Raw genomic sequence first — 27,264 nt, 5'->3', positions numbered from 1 at the left:
GAATAACAACCCTAAGACTGTAACAGAATCTTAGCGAAAGCCAAGCCAAAGAGATAATCTCCACTTTTTAAGAGTATTTTAACAGGGTCCCTGGATTGTTAGAGAGATATAAGAAAAGAAAAAGAAGGAAAAAAGCCATCCACATAAAAACGATAAATGCTCATTTCATGTTTTTGGCACTAGAAGTAACTTTTCCAAAGGTGAAGAAAACCAAGAAGGGCAGGGCGATAGAAAGCTATTTGAGATTTAAAAACAGCCGAGAAAGAGAATATTACAGATGTGCTCAAGAGCTAACAGAGGGAATGAATAAGAAAAGGAGCGGCATCCTCTGTGTTTGTTTATAAAACAAAGAAATACCTCTTCCTAAGGTCCCAGAATTCTTCCAGGAAACTGATGGAAAGTCCTGCTGCATTCCAAGGATGCTCCTCTATGTTTTCCCCTCTGGGGAGGGCACCTCCGGTGGGTGCAGTGCTTGCTGGTCTGTGCAGGTGACCAGCAGGGGACACACCCAAGACCAGGGCTGAGGAAGGCATTTCTTTGACTCTAAAAATGATTAAACCCCTTGGCCTGTGAAGACAGACCGAGACCTCTTCTGTTTGGGGAAGCCTCTCTTAAAAGAGAGAATTTAGTATATCTGACCTTTGGATCTTAAAGGACTTTGAGGATGAAAAAGTCTTAAACACTTTGGAGATTACTGCTTATTATAAAGAATTCTCAGAAATGAAGATTTGATTTTGTCTTTTTTAGTCAGGGAGAAAGTGTTGTTGGTTTCGCTTTACGTTTTCCTTTTCTCTGTGTTTATAAGGATTGTTTGCTCTTTATCAGCAGAGCTTTTCCTGACTGTCTCCTTCATAATTTATGTAATCTCTACTGCTGGTTTCTGAGATTATTCCAAGAGAGTAGGCCGTAAACCCGGCATGTCCAGTTTTTACACCAAGGCTAGATCCTTTCCTGGGACGTTCTGTAGCCTTTGTTCCACCCTCTTGCCTTTTGATCTTGCCATAGACTGAATGGATGTTCATTTCCTCAATGAGAAATGTTCTCAAAATATCTAGTTATGTCACCCGTAAACCCGTGGGTATGACTCATATTTGTAGTTCTTTAATTAATAGCAAGAGAACATTCCAGAAGGGGCAGAGGGGCGGCTGTCTCCTTGGGTACGGAAGGAGTGACTCCCTCACTCCCTTCCCCCCCCAACTCAATTACAGTTAAAGTAAATAACTGGACAAATACTTTTAAACCTACAAGGCATAAAGTATCATTAGTGCTGAAAGAAAATATATGACAGCCAGGATGCACTTTCCTTAAAAGAAAACACAACAAAACCAAAAAAACCCAATCAGCTTTTAAAAGTCTAGCGAGTCATTAACATGCTGTATTTGGAAATGTGCAGGCCAGCTCTGGGTTTCCTGGTCTTGAGTAATCAGAGTTCCGGCCTATGTAGAATGTTTTCTTTGCTTCTAAGATTTGCCAGATGTATATAGGTGAGTATGTTTTCTTAACTTTTCTCGCTTTGATGTTATACTTGGTTAAAATGGTCCATTAGCAATCTAGTTGAGAAGGTTTTCACCCCCACCCAGGCCTTGAGTAATTGCAGAATTTCAGAACAGTCGATTACATTCTTTGGCTGCTTATTCTTTGGTTTGAAAAAGAATAGGGTTTGTACCTAAATATTTACCTTCTTTGAGAAACTGTTCCTAGTAGAGGCACCTGGGGCTATACGGAATGTGAAATCGGCTGAAGGAAGGGTGCAGCTGTTTGGCACAAGGACGGTTCAACTATTATAAGGCAGTGAAGTTGTGGAAGAACAGATCAATAGCTTTGATTACATAAAGAATGCAGAAAAGCTCACCAAAAGGAAATGGGGCAAACGCTTAGTGAGCATCTGGGATGTGCCAGGCACAGGACCAGCTAGAGAGCATGAAGGGAGCCTTGGGTGTTTCTAGAGAAGGATGGTGCTTCCGAGCTGAAGCAGTTAAGTAAGATGACTGTACATCTTGGTTTCTTTGGGATCAGTGTTATTATGTCTGTTGTTCTGGCAAAATTAAGAATAGCACCCTCTTTGACTTTCCAAAGTGCCTTTAGACCATAAAATATGTTGTGACCCTAATTATAGGTCTGTAGTCCAACTCCCTCAGTTTTCTCCCAGATGTAGGATGAGACTCAAAAAGGTGAAGTGATTTCCCTAAAGCCACACAGGAGGTGAGTTACTGCCAAAACGGGACTAGACCCTGACCTTCCTGAGTCTGAAATTCTTTCTAATAACAAATTTTAAGCTTCTTACTGAGAAGCTGCCATCTCGGAGACTATTCCACCCCCATCTTGCTGTTCAACTTGGCCTTGTTCTGGCTCTGGAAGGGAAACTCCAGGAAGCTAGCTGCTATTAAATGTGAAAGACTACTAAAATGTGACTTTTTAAGTTCATAGACTTAAAATGAAAAAGTTTGTGGTCAATTTAAGGCATCATATGGTTTGAAATATTTTATAATAAAATGGGGACTAGATGTTGCATCCCTCAAACTATCTTCCATTTAAAACTTCCTTTTTTGTTCCTTTGCCTATGTTTTTCCTACTTCCTGGAATGCCCTTCTCAGAACTCCTCGAATTACCAAATATCTTACTTCTCAGGGCTCACGCCAAGTGCCAAGTCTTTCCTCTACAAGGAGGCCCCTCAGTGATCTTGTCCCTGAGAATTCCAAGTGCTTGCTGTGTGTGCCCCTCTTGTTAGTTCATTTTTCTCCTCCTGTCTTCTGTCTTGCCCACCCTCTGCCGTACAACTCCGGGCCCCCAACCCACCCCTAAGTCTCTCCTTCCCTTTACGACTGCACTTCTCAAGAGAACAGCTTTCATTTCTCCCTATTTACTCAGTGAATTTTTATTGTGCACCGGCATCCTTTCAGGTGCTATTCTAAGTGCTGGGACGTAGCAGTGCACAGTGCAGAGACCAGATCCCTGCCCTCTGGGGGCTTCTGTGCCACTGAAGAACTTATGCCTGTGTGCCTCCTGCCCTCAAGGAGGTGGCTTTGGTGGCACTGAACTTTTGCCAGGCTGCCTGGGCAGATGGCCTACAGTGAACTGGGATGGTGGGAAAGCATTTCTTCATCCAATTTTAAAAATAAATAAGTGCAGTGGAAACAGTAAAGCCAGGAATGTATTCCGGAGTGTGAAGTGCTGGGATGGGGATCTGTCCTCTAAATTAGATGGCAGAGGAAGACTTCTCCAGGTGACATTTGGGACTGAGCCCTGAGTGCCTGGAAGGAATCCATCCATGGGAAAATGCAGGGCCAGAACGTTCCAGGCAGAGGGCACAGCAAGTGCCAAACTCCTAGGGAAACAAGTTCGAGGCCATCAAACTTGGCTTGAACATAGTGAAATTGGCTAGATCAGAATAAGCCAGGGAGAGAGTGGGTGGTTGAGAGGCTGGTAGAGCCCAGAGCATTTTATTTATTGATTTATTTAAATTTATTTATTTATTTGGCTGTGTTGGGTCTTCGTTTCTGTGTGAGGGCTTTCCCTAGTTGTGGTGAGCGGGGGCCACTCTTCATCGCGGTGCGCAGGCCTCTCACTATCACGGCCTCTCCTGCTGCGGAGCACGGGCTCCAGACGCACAGGCTTAGCAGTTGTGGCTCACGGGCCTAGTTGCTCTGCGGCATGTGGGATCTTCCCGGACCGGGGCACGAACCCGTGTCCCCTGCATCGGCAGGCAGACTCTCAACCACTGCGCCACCAGGGAAGCCCCACCCCAGATATTTTGAGAAGCACTGGTTTAGAGCCTCGTAGGCTGGAATGGGGAGTTCCATGGAAGACTGGTGTGGACACAGCAGTTTCAATGGGGAGAGCAGTTAGGGTCCTGTTGCATTTGTCCAGGGGAGTCTTTTAATGATTTTTAAAAACTTATTTTTAAATTTATTTTTGGCTTCATTGGGTCTTCGTTGCGGTGCGTGGGCTTCTCATTGTGGTGGCTTGTCTTGTTGCAGAGCATGGGGCTCTAGAGCGCAGGCTCAGTAGTTGTGGCGCACGGGCTTAGTTGCTCTGTGGCATGTGGGATCTTCCTGGACCAGGGCTTGAACCCGTGTCCCTTGCATTGGCAGGTGGATTCTCAACCACCGCGCCACCAGGGAAGTCCCAGTCCAGGGGAGTCTTGATGTTGGGATGGACTGTGGTCTGTGCGAGGAGGTGGAAACCTAACATTGTGGAGGTGGAGACAACAGGACCAACTGAAGGACAGGATGAGTTGGGGTGGCTGTGAGTGAAAGAGAGGAATCGGTGATGCTTTGGGTTTTTGGCTTGAGCAGCTGACGCCCTATATTGAGTTACTCCTTGACCGTCTTCAGTATGGCATCTTCCTCTGCCACCCAGTTGAGGGCGCTCCATCAGAAGATGAGCAGTGGCTTCCTAGGTACCACACCCAGCAGTCCAGTCTTCCGCTGCTTTCTTTACCTCTAATATCATTTAATTTTGTTAGCTGCCCAGCTCTCTGACGCTAACCCCCTTTTTGAGATGTTCTCAAGCTGTTATCTGTGTGCTCTTAGTTTTTCTCCCACACGTAACCTTTCCTCTTCACTTCCCCTTCAGAAATGCAGCCTGTCTGGAACCAGTCATCATCAGTATGCTCTGCTTTCCCTGACACACACATTTCTGTAAATGGTACCCTTGACACCATTTCAAGTTACCCAGTCTGGAGACTTGGTGTCATTTCTGATGCTTCTAGATCTGAACAGATCCATTTTGGACTGGTTCTTCCTGTATGAAACGCTGTTGCATCTTCCCACATGTTTCCATCCCACTACCTCCTTCCCAGGGCAACCCACACATCCTTTATCTTTTGAACCACCCTCAAAGCCTCCTAACGATTCTTCTCTCCAATCAGTTCTTCACAGTTTTATTACTAATCCCCACACTCAGCTTCAGTTTTGTCCTTTTCTCACTTTGTATGTAGCAGGTTCCCAATAAATATTTTTTTGGAATTGCCCTACAATTAATACAATTTACTTTTCTATATCCAAGGCAAGGTAGCAGCATGTAGAGAAATACTGCTCCTCTATGTCTCTATTCACTGGGGTGTGTGTTTGTTTGTTTTGTGCTGCTAGAGCAAGTTTTATCTAAATTCCACTTGTTTTTCAACATTTGCTGTCAAGGATGTAGTTAAACTTTTTTTTTTTTTAGCATGTACCTCTAAGCCATACTGTGTTATATCTGTTTGCTTGTTAAAGATCTTAAGTCATTGCATTATTAATGAGACAGTGTTTGGTGGAAAATACAGAAGCTCACCCTTGGTAAAAGGACAAAGGAGGAATGTTTTACTAATGTCATTTTTCCCTCTGGGCCTTGCAAGAGGAATGTTCAAGGCCGAGAGCCCCCTTTGTCTGCCTTCATTAAAATGAAGCCCAGACAGCTGCAGCTGGCACAGAGCAACGCTGTGGCAAGTGGCGTCCTTGGCTTCCTGCGTCCATAATGGAATTTGGATGGCATTTGGGTCCAGCCTGTGCAGAGATGAGACACAAGGACACGTTCAGTAATGAACGAAAACTTTTTTCACCCGTTGTATTTAGCTATGAGATATAATCACCTTAAGCTGTAAGCAAAGGCCCTTCTCAAAGTTTCTGTCTCACAAATTGAACCAGATGCCTAATAGTCCTGTCAGCCATTCTGACAACCCATTCCTGGGCCCTCCTGATAAAGGGGCATTGTTTGCAGGCAGTCTTTTGCTCTCTTCCTGCTTCTGTTAATGATTTAATTAACAGGAAGTAAATAGGATGGGATAAAATTGTAAATAGTACGTCTGACATACTCTTCATCCTTTAAGAAAAATCCACGTAGAGATCACAATTTGTATGGAAAAAAATGTATTTATTACAGATTGTAGTATTTTTTTCTTTGTTGAATCTGGAATCTATGTCCAATAATCTTTTACATTTGTACAGTGCCCGTCAAGATACTTAAATCTTTGGTGATTCCTCATCATTGACCTCCAGTAAAACAGGAGAGCAGGTGATGGGGTGTGGGTCTTTTTTCCAAGGAAACAGGTAGTTGATCCACTTAAGGTTAACTTCAGGATTCTGGACCAGACTAGGTCTCATGAACTGTTTGATATGATAAACAGGAAACAGTTGATTTAACTATATAACATGTCATGGAATCTAAATTTCTAGAAGTCTTAGTGGGCTAGGGGAACTACTTTGCTTTGGTTAGATTTTTTTTTTTTTTTTGATGGTACGCGGGCCTCTCACTGTTGTGGCCTCTTCCGTTACGGAGCACAGGCTCCGGACATGCAGGCTCAGCGGCCATGGCTCACGGGCCCAACCGCTCCACGGCATGTGGGATCTTCCCGGACCGGGGCACGAACCCGCGTCCCCTGCATCGGCAGGCGGACTCTCAACCACTGCGCCAAGGAAGCCCAGATTTTTTAAATTAGTAAGTTGAGCTGGTGTCCAGCTTTATAAGGCTTTGTTGCACAGCATTCATGAGGACGATTTTTGCCCTGTGGGTTTTCTTTAATGGATCAGCTTATTGAACTCATCTCGTTGAACTGAATGTGTGAGAGAATGAACAAAAACAGCCATCTCCATGATCCTACTCCTTAGGAAGACTTTTTTCCCAAAGGCCATGGGTACAGGAGTTTCACAAGGAACCATAGGTAAGTTTGTAGGCTGTGAAACGGAGCACAAAAGGTATACATCTGGTCAAATGCCATTTTTAAAGGGACAAAAGAAAGGTTAAACAGCAGCTGAGGTCTCTTCACTTCTATTGAAAATCCAGGGAGACCCCCCTCCAGTGGTGAAGCCCTTTGTGGGCGTTTGTTCCATTCCGTCTCATTCACAGTCCTAACCTCTGTTTCAAACCCTGCTTTCTACTTTCTTAGTGTGGATCTGTGTTTTCTAGCAGATGCCTGGTATTCAATGCGAAGTCCAGCTTGGCTGTATCTTCAACCTTTGTGTAATTAAGTTTAAACCTACGGTGCTTAATCAATCATATGAGGGACAGGACAAGATACTGTGACAGCTGACTCCCGAGTGGGGAGCTTCAGGATGGTTCTATAAGGAACATCATTTCATGCCGTGCAGAGAGAAAGGACTGCGCTTCCAGATATTTATGTTGAAAGGGTCTCTTCTCAACTCTCAGATGGGTTTTATTGAGAGGGCGCCATCCCAGCACATTGCACAGTGTGTTGGATTCTGGGTGCATTTGTCTTTTGCTCCGTCTGCTCCCTCATTGAAGGCAGGCTGTGAAGTGCAAGAGGCTCCATTTTACTCACTTGGCAGCCCCAGCCTGGCACAGGACTCCTGCAGAGGCAGGGACTTGGTGAATGTTGTTTAAAGGAAGGGAGGGGTCAGGAGCGCCTTAGAAGTTGATCTGCCCCAGGTCCCCATTAGCGGCATTGCCGACTGTGGCACTTTGGGCAAAGGGAAATCTCAGTAAGCTGGGTGTGGCGTGGATTGTGAATTCGTGTTGATTGCCTTACCTCGTCCCTGGAGATAATAGCTGTCTGTGTGTGAGCCTTGGACTTGATATCTAAATTTAATAATGGGTATGTCTAGGCCCGGGGTTTTCTTGTTCTTAGAGTTCCATTTTATGTGGAGTGAGTCTCCTCCCTGCTTTAGAGATGCAGTGCTTTCTGCCTCATGATAGGAGGGAGCTCCTTGGCATGGCTCTCGGAAGCCCTGGGTAATGTCGTGTGGTTTTAATGGCATCTCAGAGGGGGTGGGACTGATTCAATTGAAGCCATTTCAAGAAGCGGCTCCTTTCAGTGAGGCAATAAGGACTGTCTTGCTCTGTCTTCTGGAGCCCCTGTGAGGGGCTGCCTTGTCGAAGGGATGCCATTAGCATCCAGGCAGCATGCTACAGGAGTGAAAGAGTTCACCTGGACTTCTAGAAACTGGCTGCAGGGTGAGGCTGCCGCTAAAACCGGCCACTCAAATGCCAGAGACAGTCCATGGCTGGGAGATCTGACTTGAAGGACTGCAGACAGCAGTTAGGGCCATGTGAAAATGTCATGGTAAGCCAAAGATGAATCTGACATGTCTGGGTATGGCACGTGGAGACGCAAATGGATCGTTTAGGTTACTCTTGGCGAACAGCTCTTCCATCCTTAAGACATTGTTTAGCTTTCAGTTGCCTTTGTACTTTGGAAATTCTAGTTGAGCCTGAATTTTAAAAATCTTACCCAACAAAGAGATATCAAAGATTTAAGTGTTTGCTTGGGATTATCTGAAAGGAGGTCATGCTTTACTTGTTCCTTATAAAACCACCCTGAAGTCTTTTTGTCCTGTATTAGAGACAAAGTTTTTAAAAGCAAGACAGTGTCATCAGTTTTTACATAAACTGTGCATATTACTACTTGACTCAGCAGCTCGACCAGGACCCAGCCTCAGTTTCTTCTTTTAAGTCAGTCTGTCTTTCAGCAGACTGCAGTTTCCACCCTTCCTGCGGTCCCTCGTTATCTTGTAAGCACCTGCTAGGGGGCACCACCTCTTTGATCCCCGGCTGCCTGGCGTATATTCTGACTCTACCACTTAGCAGTTTTACTGTGAGCAGGTACTTAAGAGTTCTGACTTCAGCTTCGTCCTCTGAAAAAAATTGGGAATAATAACGGTAATACTTGCAAGACGGTTGTAAAGATTAGACTAGATGGTACTCGCCAAATATAAAAAAGCACAGTACCTGGCGTACATGTGATCCCTTATGCTATTTAGAACAAGATCCAGTTACTGTCCTTGGGGAGTGTATGGCCCAGTCAGAGAAACAGACAAGTCCATAAAAGATCGGGGGTCAATGAGTAGTAGTGATTTTTATATATATATATATATATAGTATATACTATATATATAGTAGTGAGGTCAGGGTTTACAGAGCTCCTGTTATGTGCAGGCAGTTACGGAGATAAGATGCCTGGCTTCAGGAGGCCTACAGCTGCCAGGCAGTGTGACAGAGCTGTGCAGAGGGGGGGCGTGAGAACAGGATTCTCAAGAATGGGATGGGGACGGAAGTGTGGGCTAACACATCAGAGGTGGCCACCTGGAGGAGGTGAGGCTTGTGTTTTCAATATTGAGTTAGATGTGTTGAACAAAAGAAGCCAGATACCAAAGTGGACAATATTATAGGATTCCGTTTTCATAAAGTTCAAGATTGGCAAAACTTGTCTATGTGATGGAAATCAGAACAGCAGTTACCTTTGCAGGAGGTTACTGATTGGAAAGGGACAAAAAAGGAACCTCCTGGCATGTCTGTGTCTTGATCTGTGGGCATGTGTACGTGGTTGTACCTAAGTAAACACAGATCTGTATACACTTAAGTAAACACAGATCTGTATACACTTAAGATTAGTGCAGTGTTTTATGTGTGTGTTCTTCAATAAAGCAATCAAATAGGGATGATGAATGGGCCCAGCTCGGTAAAAACAGGGGGAAGGAAGGTTGTACTTGAGAGTGAGAAGAACAAATAGGAAAGGTGTGGAATAGCATGTTGAGTTCCAGACTGTAAGAAGTCTGCTCTGTCTGGATGGAAGGATGGATACACGTCGCAGAGTGAAGACAGAGTGATGGTGAGAAGCATCTTTTAGGTGCAGGCCGTTGTGGGAGAACAAAAATTTTTTTTCTCCAAGTTTTTTTGTTTAAAGTACCAGGCATAAAGGCATCCTTTTTTTTTTTTTTTACTTTTTAAAAAATTTAAGTATAGTTGATTTTACAGTGTAGTGCCAATCTCTGCTGTATAACAGAGTGACTCAGTTTTACACATGTTTACATTCTTTTATTAATATTCTTTTCCATTATGGTTTATCCCAGGAGATTGGATATAGTTCCCTGTGCTATACAGTAGGACCTGTTGTTTGTCCATTCCAAATATAATAGTTTGCATCTACCAACCCCAAATTCCCAATCCATCTCTCCCTTTCCCCCCTCCCCCTGACAACCACAAGTCTGATCTCTATATCTGAGTCTGTTTGTTTTAGAGATAGGTTCATTTGTGCCATATTTTAGATTCCACATATAAGTGATATCATATGGTATTTGTCTTTCTCTTTCTGACTTACTTCACTTAGTATGATAATCTCTGGGTCCATCCATGTTGCTGCAAATAGCATTATTTCATTCTTTTTTATGGCTGAGTAATATTCCATTGTATATATGTACCATATCCTCTTTATTCATCTGTCGATGGACATTTAGGTTGCTTTCGTGTCTTGGCTATTGTAAATAGTGCTGCAATGAATATTGGGGTGCATGTATCTTTTTGAATTTGAGTTTTGTCCGGGTATATGCTCAGGAGTGGGATTGCTGGATCATATGGTAGTTCTATTTTTAGTTTTCTGAGAAACCTCCATACTGTTTTCCATAGTGGCTGCACAAAGTTATATTCCCACCAACAGTGTAGGAGGGTTCCCTTTTCTCCATACCCTCTCCAGCATTTGTTATTTGTAGACTTTTTAATGATGGCCATTCTGACCGGTGTGAGGTGATACCTCATTGTAGTTTTGATTTGCATTTCTCTAATGATTAGTAATGTTGAGCGTCTTGTCTTTGTGCCTGTTGGCCATCTGTATGTCTTCTTTGGAGAAATGTCTATTTAGATCTTCTGCCCATTTTTCAATTGGGTTGTTTCTTTTTTGATATTGAGTTGCATGAGCTGTTTGTATATTTTGGAGATTAAGCCCTTGTCAGTTGCATCATTTGCAAATATTTTCTCCCATTCCATAGGTTGTCTTTTTTTTTTCTGGTTTCCTTTGCTGTGCAAAAGCTTGTAAGTTTGATTAGGTCTCATTTCTTTTTAAAAATTTTTATTTTTTATTTCTATAAGGCATCCCTTCTTAAGAAGGTAGAGTGGCATAGTAGAAACTGACCTTTCGTTTGGGTCGCTTACCTCTGAACTTCTGTGCAGTCTTCTCATCCCTTAAACAGGCTTTTGGGAAGCTTACGGGAAATAATGGATGTCAAGTGCTGTATCTGCCATGTAAATGCTTCTTAAAAGATTTTCAAGTGTGTATGTGTGTGTGATTTATTTAATCACAGTGCTAATACTTGACTTTCCAAATCTAAAACCTGGTTACTATATTATGGAGTAATGCTTGCTCATCTGAAACTTTTGATCCTTTAGTTAAATAATTATTCTGTTTCATGTAATTGTAGCTTAATATTGTTTAAAAGCTTTTGGTTGTTTTTTATCTTAAAAAAATTTTTTTTCCTGTAATCACTAAATTATTTTAAGCATTTGAGAACAAAGAATTTCTATTTCACTAAGGCTCATACTTGGCAACATTTGTTGTATGAGGAACAGAACAACTTTAAATAATGTCAGGTTTCTCATTTATGTGGAAATGGGTTGTGAGTGTGGGGGAAGGAAAAGGGGAGGGAGTGGCGAGAGACTGATTTACTAGGATTTTTTTAAACGAAATTTACTTTTTTGAAATGTTAAACATCAGATTGTGAGTGTATGAAATATCTTTTTGTGATTATAATGTATTAGTGTAATCAGATATTTGTTAAATGTTAAACTGTTATATGAGAAATTCCACTTAATAACAAGCTAAATTCATTCAGAATCTTTTGACAATGACTCATTTGAGGCCTATTTGAGATTTCCCAGATGATCATTTTCATTTTAGTAATTGTTTTTCATTTTTAAATAACTCTTACCCTAGCTTTGAAGGCCAGCCACTTACCTCTCTAGAGCATGTCTGCCCTGTTTTCAGGGAATGCCTTTGCATTCTAGAACATACTTCATTCTGTGTCTAAGCACCACTGAATCTCTCAACGGATCTGCCCTCTGTGTTTAGGAGCGAGCGAGCCCGCTGGATAACTGCCCTGGGACACAGCAGCGGGAAGCAGCCTCCGGACCGAACCTGTAAGTACCTGGAGAGCCGTCTGCTCTGGAACGTGGAGGGCTCTGCCCCCTGCTGGTCGCTGGGTTATTAGTGGTTAACCTCCACAGTACCTGCTTTGTAAGTTTTCTCCAAGATTTCCTTCCTGCCGCCCCACCTCAGCTCTGGATGCTCCCTGCTTTGGAAGTCAAGGGGACTGAATTCAAAGTGCAGTTCTTTGCTGTGTAGACATGGCAGATCACTGCATAGCCTTTCTGAGCCTCTCAAATCATCTGCAAGTTAGGTACATTATTATATACAACACGGCGTTATGATAGTGAGGATGAAGTTAAATTTACATTGAAAGCCCTGCTTATACTATAAAGCTCTTACATTTCTAGCTGTTATGGGCAATAGTAGCATGTTTAAGCCTTCTCCATACTGACAGTGTGAATCTAAGCTGAAATGGATTTTTAACCTTAAGGTAAATTACTTTACCCTTCCTTTTGACTTTTTTTTAAATTAATATTAAAAAATATATTTTATTTTTCTAGGGAACTCGGTACTGGTACAGTAAAGATTAGTGTCATATGCTGAGCATCTTGTTATGCTGCTCTGCATGATTCCAGCTGGAAGGTCAAATTCAAAGAATTAGGGCAGCAAAAGTGGATTCCTGGAGCACTCAAAAATCATAGCTTTGCTTAGAGTCAGAGCTGAAGAGACTGGTTTGAAAGTTCTCTGGAATCAAGTTTCATAGTAAAAAAACCGAGTAAAAACTCAGGCCAGCTAGTAGCAAGTCACTGAAGTAAAAACTGATTTGTTATGATCGAGAATTTGGGGGAAACTAAAATGTTTTCTAACCAACTTTTGCTTGGAGCTCCTTTTATTTCTAAACTCTGGCAGCTTTTATGTGCTGTTGGGTGGGCTGGGGGAGCACCCTGGATGAGAGCCAGGAGCACTGGATAGATTTTGGATTTTATCCTCATGGCCTTGGCACATACCTAATCTATCTTGACTCAGTTTCCCCAATGCCCAGTGACTGTTTTCTGCTCTATTGTGTGATGTATCTAATGACTTCTTATCAAGGCTATTTTTGAGGGGATTCATGTATCGTAAAAGGCCTCTCTCAATTCTGAGCTTCTAAAAATCCTAAAGCTCTTAGCCAAGTAAGAGAATTCCTGGGAAAGATTTTCTGCTTTTTAGGAGTCTACCTTGTTTCTATCTGTGCTGGCTCTGATTGCACAGAAAGACTAAGTGAATGCAGAATATTGATTTGTACCTGTTTTGTTTTTCCACTGCTACCGGAAGTTCATTATGTCCCCTTTTGCCCTTAGCACTGACCCAAGTGGAAATCATTAGATCATTTACTGCCAAGCAACCAGATGAACTCTCCCTGCAGGTGGCGGACGTGGTCCTCATTTATCAGTGTGTCAGCGATGGTGAGTGGGAGTGTTCTGATGGGGGCGCTGGTGGACCAGTGTTCAGGGTCTCATTTTGTGATCACTGCTTATATTCCCTATCCCTTTGGTTTCCTCATATGCGCCTGCCTCTCCTTTATCTACACTTTATTGCTTCTAAATGTTTTTTTAATAGGATCCGGTCACATGGTTGTTCACTTAGAAAATAAAAGTCAGTTGGGAGACAAGATGGCAGAGTAGAAGGACTCGTAAGCTCACCTCTTCTCACGAGCATACCAAAATCACAGCTAATTGCCGAACAACCGTTGATAAAAAAAAAGGACTGGAGCCTACCAAAAAAGATTTTCTGTATCCAAAGGCATGAAGAAGAAACCTAATGAGACAGTAGGAGAGGTGCGCTCGTGATATAATCAAATCCTATACCCCCCCCCGCCAAGTGGGTGACCCACAAACTGGAGAACAATCATATCACAGGAGTTTTCCCACAGAAGTGAGAGTTCTGAGCCCCATGTCAGGCTCCCCAGCCTGGGGGTCTGGCATATAGGAGGAGCAGCCCCCAGAGCATCTGGCTTTGAAAGCCAGTGGGGCTTGAGTGCAGGAGCTCCACAGGAATGCGGGAAACAGAAACTTTGCTCTTGGAGGGCTCACACAAGGTCTCGTGTGCACCAGGACCCAGGGCAAAAGCAGGTCTGGCCCAGGCTCCTATGAAGTCACTACCTGTGGGTCTTAGAGGGGCTCCTTGGAAGTGGGGGTTGGCTTTGGCTTACTGTGGGGACATAGACACTGGTGGCAGACAGACATACTGGGCTACATTCAACCACATGAACAATCCTGGTGGATGACATATTGGCTCATTAGTACCAAGACCTGGCTCCACCCAACAGCCTGTCGGTTCCAGTAATGGGACACCTCAGGCCAAACGACCAACAGGGTAGGAACACAGCTCCACCCATCAGCAGACAGGCCGCCTAAAGACTTCCTGAACCCACAGGGAACTCGAGACCCACCCCATGACACGGCTCTGCCTCCAGAGGGCCAAGATCCAGCCCACTTCACCAGGGGCAGACACCAGAAGCAAGAAAGCTACGATCCAGCAGCCTGCAGAACCGACTACACAAATGCAGATCAGAACCTACCCTGAGACCAGTTGGTCCCTGGCCCTTGGGTGATAAGAGGGGAGTGTACTGCTGAAACACACAGGACATCCCCTATAGAGGGCCACTTCTCCAGTGTTGAGAAACATAACTAACTTTCCTCATACATAAAAATACAAATAGAAATTTAAACAAAGTGAGATGGCAGAGGAATATGTTCCAGAATGAAGGAACAAGATAAAAGCCCAGAAAAACAACTTACCTGACGCAGAGATAGGCAATCTACCTAAGAAAGAATTCCAAGTGATGATCGTAGAGATGATCCAAGAATGTGGGAAAATAGATGCACAGAGCTAGAAGTTACAAGAAGTTTTTAACAAAGAGTTAGAAAAGATAAGAACAACCAAACAGAGTTGAAGAATACAGTAATTGAAATGAAAAGTGCACCTAGAAGGAATCAATAGCAGAATAAATGAGGCAGGAGAATTGATAAGTGAGCTGGAAGACAGAGTGGTAGAAATCACTGCCACAGAACAGAATAAAGAAAAAAGAATGAAAAGAAATGAAGACAGTACAAGAGACCTGGGACAACATCAAATGCACCAACATTTGCATTATAGGGGTCCCAGAAGAAGAAAGGTCCTGAGAAGATATTTTAAGAGATAATAGCTGAAAAATTCCCTAACACGAGAAATGAAATAGTCACTCAAGTCCAGGAAGCACAGAGTCCCATACAGGATAAACCTAAGGAAGAAGACACTGAGACACACAGTAATCAAATTGACAAAAATGAAAGAAAGATATAAGAGAATCCCCATAAGGTTATCAGCTGATTTTTCAGCAGAAACTCTGCAAACCAGAAGAGTGTGGCATGGTATATTTAAAGTGATGGAAGGGAAAAACCCACAACCAAGAATACTCTACCCAGCAAGGTTCTCATTTAGATTTGATGGAGAAGTCAGAAGCTTTACAGACAGGCAAAAGCTAAGAGAATTGAGCACCACCAAACCAGCTTTACAACAAATGCTAAAGGAACTACTCTAGGCAGTAAAGAAAAGGCTACAACTAGAAACAAGAAAATTACAAAATGGGAAAGCTTACCGGTAAAGGCAAACATACAGTAAAGGTAGGAAATCATCCACACAGAAATATGATATCTAAATCAGTAATCATGAGAGGAGAGTACAAATGCAGGATATTTGGAATGCATTTGAAATTAAGAGATCAGCAACTTAAAACAATCATGTATATATATGGACTGCTATATGAAAACCTCATGGTAACCAAAAATGTATAATAGATATACACACCAAAAAGAATCCAAACAACACTAAAGATAATCATCAAATCACAAGAGAACAAAAGAGAAAAGAAGGAAAAAGACCTACAAAAACAAATCCAAAACAATTAACAAAATAGCAATAAGGTAACATATTGTTACCTTAAACGTAAATGGATTAAACGCTCCAACCAAAAGACATAAGCTGGCTGAATGGATACAAAAACAAAACCCGTATACAGGCTGTCTACAAGAGACCCACTTCAGATCTAGAGACACGTACAGACTGAAAGTGAGGGGATGGAAAAGGGAATTCCATGCAAAAGGATTTCCAAATCAAAGAAAGCTGGAGTAGCAATACTCATATCAGACAAAATGGACTTTAAAATAAAGACTGTTAAAAAAGACCAAAAAAAGGACACTACATAATGATCAAGGGATCAATCCAAGAAGAAGATAGAAAAATTGTAAATACATATGCACTCAGCATAGGATCACCTCAATATATAAGGCAAATGCTAACAGCTGTAAAGGGAGAAACTGACAGTAACACTATAATAGTGGGGGACTTTTAACACCTCACATCAATGGACTGATCATTCAGACAGAAAATCAATAAGGAAACAGGCCTTATATGACACTCTAGACATCAACTTAATTGATATTTATAGAGCATTCCATCTGAAAGCAGAATACACATTCTTTCAAGTGTACATAGAACATTCTCCAAGGTAGATCAAATGCTGGGCCACAAAGCAAGCTTTGGTAAATTTTAAAAAATTGAAATAATATCAAGGCATCTTTTCTGACCACGACACTATGAGATTAGAAATCAACTACAAGAAAAAAACACCAACATGTGGAGGCTAAACAATATGCTACTAAACAACCAATGGATCTCTGAAGAAATCAGAGGAAATCAAATAATACCTAAAGACAAATGAAAATGAAAACATGATGATCCAACCCTATGGGATGCAGTTCTAAGAGGAAAAGTTTATAGTGATACAAGCTTACCTCAGGAAACAAGAAAAATCTCAAATAACCTACCTAACCTCACACCTAAAGCAACTAGAGAAAGAACAAAACCCAAAATTAGTAGTAGGAAAGAAATCATAAATATCAAAGCAGAAATAGAGACTAAGAAAACAATAGAAAAGGTCAATGAAACTAAAAGCTGGTTCTTTGAAAAGATAAACAGAATTGATAAACCTTTAGCCAGACTCATCAAGAAAAAAAGGAAGGGCCCAAATCAATAAAATTAGAAATTAAAAAGAAGTTATAGGAGCTTCCCTGGTGGCGCAGTGGTTGAGAGTCTGCCTGCCGATGCAGGGGACACAGGTTCGTGCCCTGGTCCAGGAAAATCCCATAAGCCGTGGAGTGCCTGGGCCCGTGAGCCATGGCTGCTGAGCCTGCGTGTCCGGAGCCTGTGCTCCACAACGGGAGAGGCCACAACAGTGAGAGGCCCACATACCGCAAAAAAAAAAAAAGAAGTTATAGCTGACACCATGGAAATACAAAGGCCCATGAGAGACTACTACAAGCAACTATATGCAAATAAATTGGATAACCTAGAAGAAATGGACAAATTCTTAGAAAGGTGCAATCTCCCAAGACTGAATGAGGAAGAAGTAGAAAACATGCACAGACCAATTACAAGTACTGAAATTGAATCTGTGTTTTAGAAACTCTGAATAAACAAAAGTCCAGGACCAGATGGCATCACAGGCGAATTCTACCAAACATCTAGTGAAGAGTTAACACATATCCTTCTGAAACTATTCCAAAAAACTGTGACGGAACACTTCCAAACTCACTCTATGAGGCCATGATCATCCTGATACAAACCCTCAGCTAACATCATACTCAATGGTGAAAAGCTGAAAGTATTTCTTCTAAGATCAGGAACAAGACGAGGATGTCCACTTTCACCACTTTAATTCAACATAGTTTTGGAAGTCCTAGCCACAGCAATCAGATGAAAAAAAAAAGGAATCCAAATTGGAAAAGAAGAAGTAAAACTGTCACTGTTTGCAGATGACATGACACTATAAATAGAAAATCCTAAAGATGCTACCAGAAAACTACTAGAGCTCATCAGTGAATTCAGTAAAGTCACAGGATACAAATTAATACACAGAAATCTGTTGCATTTCTATACACTAATAGCAAAAGATCAGAAAGAGAAATTAAGGAAAGAATCCCATTTACCATTGCATCAATAAGAATAAAATGCGTAGGAATAAACCTACCTAAGGAGACAAAATACCTGTACTCTGAAAACTATAAGATGCTGATAAAAGAAATTGAAAATGACACCAACAGATGGAAAGGTATACTGTGTTCTTGGATTGGAAGAAACAATGTTGTCAAAATGACTGCGAGCCAAGGCAATCTACAGATTCAACACAACCTCTATCAAATTACCAATGACATTTTTCACAGAACTAGAACAAAAAATTTTACAATTTGTGTGGAAACACAAAATACCATGCATAGCCAAAGAAAAGAGAGCTGGAGAAATCAGGCTTCCTGACTTCAGACTATACTGTAAAGCTACAGTAATCAAAACAGTACGGTACTGGCACAAAAACAGCACATAGATCAATGTAACAGGTTAGAAAACACAGAAATAAACCCATGCACCTATGACCACTTAATCTACAACAAAGGAAGCAAGAATACACAATGGAGAAAAGACAGTCTCTTCAATAAGTGGTGCTGGGAAAACTGGACAGCTACATGCAAAAGCATGAAAATAGAACATTCTCTAACACCACACACAAAAAGAAAGTCAAAATGGATTAAAGACCTAAATGTAAGACCAGATGATAAAAACTACTAGAGGAAAACATAGGCAGAACACTCTGACATAAATAGTAGCAATATCTTTTTGGATCTCTTTCTTAGAATAATGGAAGAACAAAAATAAACAAATGGGACCTAATTAAACTTAAAAGTTTTTGCACAGCAAAGGAAACCATAAACAAAATGAAAAGACAACCTATGGAATGGGGGAAGATATTCGCACATGATGCAACTGACAAGGGATTAATCTCCGAAATATACAAACAGCTCTTACAGTTCAGTATCAAAAATACAAACAACCCAATCAAAAAATGGGCAGAAGATCTAAATAGACATTTCTCCAAAGAAGACATACAGATGGCTAAAAAGCACATGAAAAGATGCTCAACATCACTAATTATTAGAGAAATGCAAATCAAAACTACAATGAGGTCACCTCACTCCGATCAGAATGGCCATCATTAAAAAGCCTACAAGTAAATGCTAGAGAGGGTGTGGAGAAAAGGCAACCTCCTACACTGTTGGTGGGAATATAAATTGGTGCAGCCACTATGGAGAACAATATGGAGGTTCCTTAAAAAACTAAAAATAGAGCTACCATACGATCTAGCAATTCCACTCCTGGGCATGTATCTGGAGAAAACCATAATTCAAAAAGATACATGTGGGCTTCCCTGGTGGCACAGTGGTTGAGAGTCTGCCTGCTGATGCAGGGGACACGGGTTCATGCCGTGGTCCGGGAGGATCCCACATGCCACGGAGCGGCTGGGCCCGTGAGCCATGGCCGCTGAGCCTGCGCGTCCGGAGCCTATGCTCTGCAACAGGAGAGGCCACAACAGTGAGAGGCCCGTGTACCGCAAAAAAAAAAAAAAAAAAAAAAGATGTGGTACATGTATACAATGGAATACTATTCAGCCATAAAAAGGAATTAAATAATGCCATTTACAGCAACATGGCTATAGCTCAAGATTATCATACTAAGTGAAGTATAAGCCAGACAGAGAAATATATGATTTCACTTACATGTGGAATCTAAAAAAAGATACAAATGAACTTGTATACAAAACAGAAACAGACCCAAAGACATAGAAAACAAACTTAGGTTACTACAGGGGAAGGGTTGGGGGCAGGAGGGATAAATTAGGAGTTTGGGATTAACATATACACACTACTATATATAAAATAGATAACCAACAAAGACCTACTATATAGCATAGGGAATTATACTCAATAATTGTAAAAACCTATAAGGGAAAAGAGTCTGAAAAAGATATATATATATATATATATATGTGTGTATAACTGAAACACTTTGCTATACATCTGAAACTAACAGAACACTGTAAATCAACTATACTTCAATAAAGTAAAAAAAATAAAAGTCATGTTCTTCCTACCCAAAACATCATCCCTTTCTGCAATTGAGCCCAAGCTCAATACTCTCCTAGACACCTCACTTCAGGGCCTCTGATCATGTTCTGCCTCTCATCATGATCTGCCATTGAGTCCCTCTTGAAACCTTTCCCCCGTTCCACCTCTCTCTCTCACCTTGCATCATCCGTGGTACCCAACCTGGGGCAGGATACTGCCTCTGAAATTTGCCCATATCGTCCTCCCTCGGAGCTGAACAGTCAAGATTCATCCAAATACTTGGTGCCCCATGAGGACTCTGCTCTTCTTTGCAGGCTGGTATGAAGGGGAAAGACTGCGAGATGGAGAAAGGGGCTGGTTTCCTATGGAATGTGCCAAGGAGATAACATGTCAAGCTACAATTGATAAGAATGTGGAGAGAATGGGACGTTTGCTGGGGCTGGAGACCAACGTGTAGCCTCTCTGATGGTATTTTGTCACTGGGAGATTTGCACTACATCATGGTGGGCTGGTTGGTTCAAGGCCGGTTTTGATGTTAATTTTAACACAGCCTATTTAATTAAAAGAAAGGAAACACTTGCCTTTAAGCTTGCCAGGTGGTTCTGTTCTCTCAGGAGAACAGCTACTGGATAGTTAATCCACGAAGCTCAGTTTGTGCACAGCAATCCTTTTGCAAACCTCTTTAGGTAAACAGAATAGCTGAGCAGTCCACTTCAGGGATGAGGCAGCCTCAGCTACTCCTAGTTGTATCATGTTCTGGCATAAAAAATATATATATATATATGTAAGATGCTGTATTCTGGTTTTCTCTATCCTCACTTAACCAAGAATGTATGCTATCCCTCTTTAAACATCTCCTTCGTATGGTTCTTCCAGTATTAGCAAGGTTTTATATCTTTAAGGAATACCCAGTTTTGTAAATATTGCTCCTGCCTCTTATATTTTAGATCTGATGCTAATGCTTTCTTGATTTCAAAAGGAACTGGTAGAGTTCTGAAGGTGAGCTCAGTTTTTCTAAACCTCTTCCCAGGAAAGGGAAATTGACACTTGAATTTTTTCCACCTCTTTCCTCATTAGAAGGGAAGTAAGGAGCCTTACTTTAAAGATTTTTTAAAAAAATCCATCTCACCCAACTTCGGTCTTTGGTAAGTATATTCTAATAAAACTTAAGCTACTCTAACAATATAGAATTTAGATGGTTCATATATGTGAGAAAATCCTGAATATAGGACAGGGGTCGTACTTTTTAAAAATAGACCTATATGAGATGATAAACTGACGTGAGGCTGCTTTGCCTTCAATAATGTACAGTTTTTGACTGTTCCTACTCCCATTTCCAAAAGGAAATTGGCTGAAACACATTTTAACAATCTCAAGGAAGATAAAATTGGACCTTAAAAGGTATCAAGAAGGCAACATGGTGTACCTAGTTGCAACATAACATTTTGACCTTAATGGGAACTCATTTTATTTGCACTAAAGGCTTTGCTTGCTGGATTTGAAGTCTCTCTTAACTGCGGGTGTCTGTAGAACTTTATTTCTTCCACTGATGCAAGGAGAGAGAAAAGTCATTGTAATAGTACGTTTCACAAAGAGGGAATTGGAGGGTTTGGAAAAGTGAGGGGAGGAGTGATTTTTTTACTGGCAGCTACGTTCCCTCTCTATTCCATTCTCTTTCATGGAGGGGTAAAACCTGGCAAAGGGTACGTCATTCAAGGACTCAGATCCATGTGTGACATGTCCCCAGCCACTGACTGCCAACCAGTTACTCAATTGTGAGTAACTCTGCAGAAGCCCAGTGCGGGAGGTGAGTGTGCTCAGCCCACATGCTCTGTGTCCTGTCACTGCAGCAGTGAGCCTGCAGGGGGCATCTGCAGCTGCCTCGCCTGTGGATTGCTCTCCTTTATCAATGCACACATTTCTGAGTATAAAGACATGCCAGGCCCCGAGCTCCTTGAGTTCTGGGCCAGTCTGTCAATGGAGAATAGCAGTGGACCCAGCAAGCAAGGTCTTGGGTTTGGTAAAACAAGAAATGTATCTCCTCTTTGATGTCACAGAATTTCTGGAGGAGAAGCTAACAAATTGAAATCTAATCTAATGGAATGTTTTCATTTAGGAAGGAAGGTCAATGTGTTGCTTGCAAAGAGACCATTTCGTATTATTTTTGCTAACACCCTGTTGACACTAAAAAGCAACTATGTGAATCCTGTGAATTAATTTATCAGTAGAGATGGTGAACAGTTTTGGAATATGTGCATCTTATAAATCAGAGCCTATTTAGCAAGCAGGTTAATACTGTTATTAGATAAAGTGTTGTTTTATGGCAGGTATTAACTCATTCACAGTGTTTCAGTTCAACTGTGAACATGACACAGTATTGTTTTTCAAACTTAGTAGCTTCTCTGAATTGTACAATGACTTCATTCAGTGACCTGTGGAGAACAAAAATATTCATTTTTGTCCCAATGAATTGAGATTGCTTGTACACTTTTGGCAAAATATGTGAGCTTATAAAGATTTTGTATATACTTGTTCTTTCGTGCTGATGTGATTTAATTTACTATAGGATGTGTTCATTTAAGTACATAGTTTGCTGAATTTTGAGCCAAATCAGAGTTCTACTCAAAAGGTATCTGCAGCTAACATTGAAGGTGTCTGATCTTTCTTTTTTGGGTCCATATGGGCCTTAGCTGCCCCAGAAGGCTGGGGCATTCTTAAGAACTGGGCTATCCTGTTTCTTCTTATAGTTTCCACAAAACTGCATGACTGAACAGCTTACCTCAAATAGTTCATAGCTTCCTAACTGCTGCTGACCCTTGGAGTATATACCTTATCATTCATTTTGGCCACTCAGTGTCTGAACCTTTGTGCTTGGGACGTTTCACCACCTTGTGCATCTTGGTGGAAGACAAAGAATGACTCCGTGTTATTTTCTTTTCCTGAATAAAATTTCCACAAACTTAGTGGCTTAAGACATTCCTGTATGGTCTCACAGTTCTGTAGTCAGAAGTCTAGGACTGCTTGGCTGGGTTCTCTGCTTAGAGTCTCAAAAGGCTGAAATGAAAGTGTTGGCTTAACTGCTTTCCAGCTCATACCTGTTATTTGCAGAGTTCCATTCCTTGTGATTGTAGGACTGAGGCCCCTGTTTCCTTGCTGGCTGCTGGAGGGTGGGGAGATTGGAGGGTGCTCACAGCTTCCAGGAACTGGAATTCCTTGCCACGTGGCTCCTTCCATCTTCTAGGCAGCAGTGGCGTGTTCAGTCCTTCTCACACTTGGAATCTCTCTCATTACATCTTATGCTACCAGCTGGAGAAAACTCTGCTTTTAAAGAACTCATATAATTATATTAGACCCATAGAATAATTTCCCTTATGAACTCAAATTCAGCCGATTTGGGAGCTTAATTAGATCTGTAAAATTCCTTCGCCATGCAGTGTAACCTAATCGTAGCTGCAACACCAAGGAAGCAGAGATCATGGGATCATCTTAGAATTCTGTCTACAACACCCTCTATAAAACCTTAAAATGCTAGTTTTCCAGCATTCTTTGCAGCTAAAATACAGCTATGTGATAGGATACATAAATCAAAGGTATCTCTGTTGGATTTTCGCTCAAGGTAGTGACGAAAGAGGGAAGAGATGGGGAATATCATCTTTGGAAGTAGCAGGATGCATCCTCCTCTTTGGTCCCTCCTCCATCCCAAATTACTGCTGCGTTTTCCTTGGACTCTGGAAAGCAGCAGAGAGGCAGCTGTTTGTTTGGCAGACTTGCAGTACTAAATAACACAGGTCAGAGTTAAATAACACAGGTCAGAGTTTAGTGCCTACCATAATCTCCATTGTGGGTTCGGTCTCCAAAGGGCTTACTCTGGAGTGAGGAAGTAAACCTCAAGGGCCTCGAGCTTCACTCTTCAGGCATCTAGCATACCAAGGTCCTGACTGGAGGAAATAAAACCTTGCTCTGGAGAAAGCTATCATCATCTTAGTTCTCAATTATTTCCAAAAAAACAAATTCTCAAATGAAAGGATCAGCAAAAAAACAAAAAAAAACCTCTGAGAGACAGCATCTGGATACAGGAAAAACAAAAACAAAACAAAAAAACTGATACATTCACAGGGACTCTAGACAGTCAAATCATTAGTAAAATACAACTGCTTCGTTTATGGAGATAAAGCCAAACTTCAAAAAGCAATATAGAACAACCAACCAAAAGAAGTGAGAGAAAAAACAACTAGAAAATATGGAACTGGATTTAACATCAGATTTGATAGTTAAAAGATTCTGGTGAACTGAAAGAGAGGCTAGAAGAAACCTACAAGGAAGCATGAAGAGGAGAGAGATGGGAAGTGCAGGATTTAACTGGAGTCTCAGAGGAGAGAGAGGGGAAAGAGAGTGAGCTTTGGCAAGGAGACTAGGTCTTTCTAACCTTGCTCTGACCAGTCACAGGATGCAGGCTGTGGCCTTGGGTGAGGCGAGGACAATTCCTGCAGAGGGCTGGTGAGTGAAGGCTGTCATCTGGTAGCACTTCCAGCAGCTAAGGGAATACCATCAGTCCTGATGGAGGATCTGGGCAGAATATCACAACATTCACTACCTGTAGCTATGTCAATATTAGATAAAACAACTCTGTAAGATAAAGGGTATGACTAGGGATAGAGCCTACATAATGATGAAAGTTTCATTTAACCAGGAAGATACAACAATTCTAAATATATATTCTTCCAACAATATGGTCTCAATAATAAGACAAAAATGAGCAGAAATATAAGAATTAAATCAAAAGTCACAGAATGAGACTTTAACACACCTCTCTCATTTGACAGGAAAAATAAAAAATCAGTGAAGATGTAGAAGCTTTGGACAAGAATAACATAATAGGCTTATATAGGACATGCTGCAATTTCAGCATATACATTCTTTTCAAGCACACGTAGAATATTTACTTCTGACTACTTCCTGGGTCATAAAACAAGTTTCAACAAATTTTAAAGGACTGAAGTTATACAGAGTGAGGTCTCTGATTACAACATGATTAAGTTGGAACTCAATAACAAAAATTAAGAAATATCCATTTATATAGAAACTCTGACCTAAATTTAAGATGCAAAACTATAAAACTCCTAGAATACAGGAGAAAATCTAGGTAGTCTTGGGTTTGGAGACGACTTTTTAAATATAACACCAAAGACATGATCAGTGAAAGAAAAAACTGTGAAGCTGAATTTCATTAAAAGACAGGAGAATGAAAAGACAATGCACAGAGTTGGAGGAAATCTTACAAAATATACCTGATAAAGGATTGGCATCCAAAATATACAAAGAACTCTTAAAACTCAATAATTAGACAACAAAACACCCAATTAAAAATGGGCAAAAATCTAGAAAACTCACCAAAGATACACAGATGGAAAATAAGCATATGAGAATATGCTCAAGATGAAACATCATTAGGGAACTGAAAAATTAAAATGAGATACCACTACACACCTATTAGAATGACTATAAAATCCAAAACCCTGACAACATCAAATACTGGTGAGGACACAGAGCAAGAGGAATTTGCACTGACTGCTGTTGGGAATGCAAAAACCACTGGGAAGAGTTTGGCAGTTTCTTAGAAAACTAAACACTTACCATATGACGTAGCAATCACACTCCTTGATATTTACCTAAATGAGTTTAAAACTATGTCCACACAAAAGTCTACACACAAGTTTTTATATCAGGTTTATTCATCTTGGCCAAAGTTGGAAGCAACCAAGATAATCTTCAATAGATGAATGGATAAACTGTGATACATCCAGACAATCGAATATTAACCAGCAATAAGCGAAATGAGCTATCCATGAAAAAACATGAAGGGGTCTTAAATGCCTATTAGTAAGAAAAAGTTGCCAATGTAAAAAGGCTATACGCTGTATGACTCCAACTACATAACATGGAAAAGGCAAAACTATGGAGACAGTAAAAAGATCAGTGGTTGCCAGGGGTTCAAGGAGAGGAAAGGAGGAATAGGTGGAGCACAGAGGACTTTTTTCAGGGCAGTGAAAGTATTCTGCATGGTTAAGTTATGGTGCATACCTGTCATTATATCAATACATTGATCAAAATATACAACACAAAGAAGCTAATGTTAAGCTAACTAAACTAAGCTAATGTTAAGCTAACTAAAACTATGGATTTTAGTTAATAATGTATTAATATTGGGTCATCCCTTGAACAAGCGTACCAAGATGTTAACAATAGGGGAAACTAGGAGGGAGTAAAGGTGATACGGGAATTCTGTACCTTCTGCTCAGTTTTCCTGTAAACCTAAAACTGCTCTAAAAAAATACAGTCCAGTAATTAAGAAGTTCCTCTAACAAAGGAAGTGGCAGAAGTAAACTTGAAACATCAGGAACAAAGAAGGAACAACTGAACAGGTAAACATTTGGGTAAATATAATAGACTATCCTTAAGGTTTTAAAATGTTAGTTGGCTGAAAGCTGTATTACATTGTCTGATATGGTTGGTTCTCAACGTATGTAAAGGAATTATTTGGGACAACTAAATGGTGGTGTCTTTTTTTAAAAAATAAATTTATTGTATTATTTTTGGCTGCACTGGGTCTTAACTGCTACACGGGGGCTTTCTCTAGTTGCGGTGAGTGGGCTTCTCACTGCAGTGCCTTCTCTTGTGGAGCACGGGCTCTAGGCGCGCAGGCTTCAATGGTGGTATCTTACATATATTTTACTTGAAGTGGCAAAATGTTGCTACTTGTTCACTATGATAAGCTATACATGTATACTGTAATCCATAGAGCAAGCAAAAAATGCCCCAAACTTAAAGAGATATACTGATAAACAAGCACGCAGGCTTCAGTAGTTGTGCCATGCGGGCTCAGTAGTTGTGGTTCACAGGCTCTAGAGCGCAGGCTCAGTAGCTGTGATGCATGGGCTTAGTTGCTCCGCAGCATGTGGGATATTTGGACCAGGGCTCGAACCTGTGTCCCCTGCATTGGCGGGGGGATTCTTAACCACTGCACCACCAGGGAAACCCCAGAATAGTTTTTAAAAGTGACCTAACTATATGTTTGGAAACACATTTAAAATGTAATTATATAGGTAAGTGTAGAGTAAATGAATCGAAAAATAATATCAAGCAAATGCCAATCAAAAGAAAGCTGGAGGGGCTATACTAGAACAGATAAAGTGGACTTCAGAGCAAAGAAGATTGCCAGGAACAAAGAATACTACATCACAATAAAAGGGTCAATCTGTGAGGAAGACATAACAACCCTAAATGTGTATGTACCAAATAAATAAAGCTTCAAAATACGCGAAGCAAAAACAGAACTGAAGGGAAAAAACAGACAAATCCATAATATAGTGGTTAAAGGTACAGAACAGAACACCATCAAGGAATGGGACCTAACATTTATTTAGCGAACACTCCACCCAACAACAGATTATACTTCCTTTCCATGTAGGTATGTAATATTCACCAAGACAGATCACATTC

General features: G+C 41.1%; 1 protein-coding gene across 3 annotated transcripts in view; it reads left to right on the top strand.

The window, feature by feature from the left end:
• Positions 1 to 26,353, top strand: part of ARHGEF26 (Rho guanine nucleotide exchange factor 26) — a 157,625-nt gene extending 131,272 nt beyond the window's left edge. The window contains exons 13-16 of one of the 3 annotated variants that reach the window (XR_010943426.1): positions 11,771 to 11,838; positions 13,129 to 13,233; positions 20,842 to 20,909; positions 22,512 to 26,353. Coding sequence is in view for 2 of the 3 variants with exons in the window: in XM_067737462.1 (XP_067593563.1) it covers positions 11,771 to 11,838; positions 13,129 to 13,233; positions 20,079 to 20,221 (316 nt within the window). In the remaining variant the exon portion in view is untranslated. Of the gene's footprint in view, positions 1 to 11,770; positions 11,839 to 13,128; positions 13,234 to 20,078; positions 22,298 to 22,511 lie in introns of those variants that run through there. The other 2 variants (XM_067737463.1, XM_067737462.1) reach the window with 2 other exon arrangements.
• The last annotated feature ends 911 nt before the right edge of the window (positions 26,354 to 27,264 follow it).

Source organism: Pseudorca crassidens, chromosome 5 (assembly GCF_039906515.1).
Source record: "Pseudorca crassidens isolate mPseCra1 chromosome 5, mPseCra1.hap1, whole genome shotgun sequence".
In the NCBI taxonomy this organism is placed as follows: Eukaryota; Metazoa; Chordata; class Mammalia; order Artiodactyla; family Delphinidae; genus Pseudorca; species Pseudorca crassidens.
The sequence above is the reverse complement of the archived record's forward strand: the minus strand, read 5'-3'. Positions and strand labels throughout refer to the sequence as shown.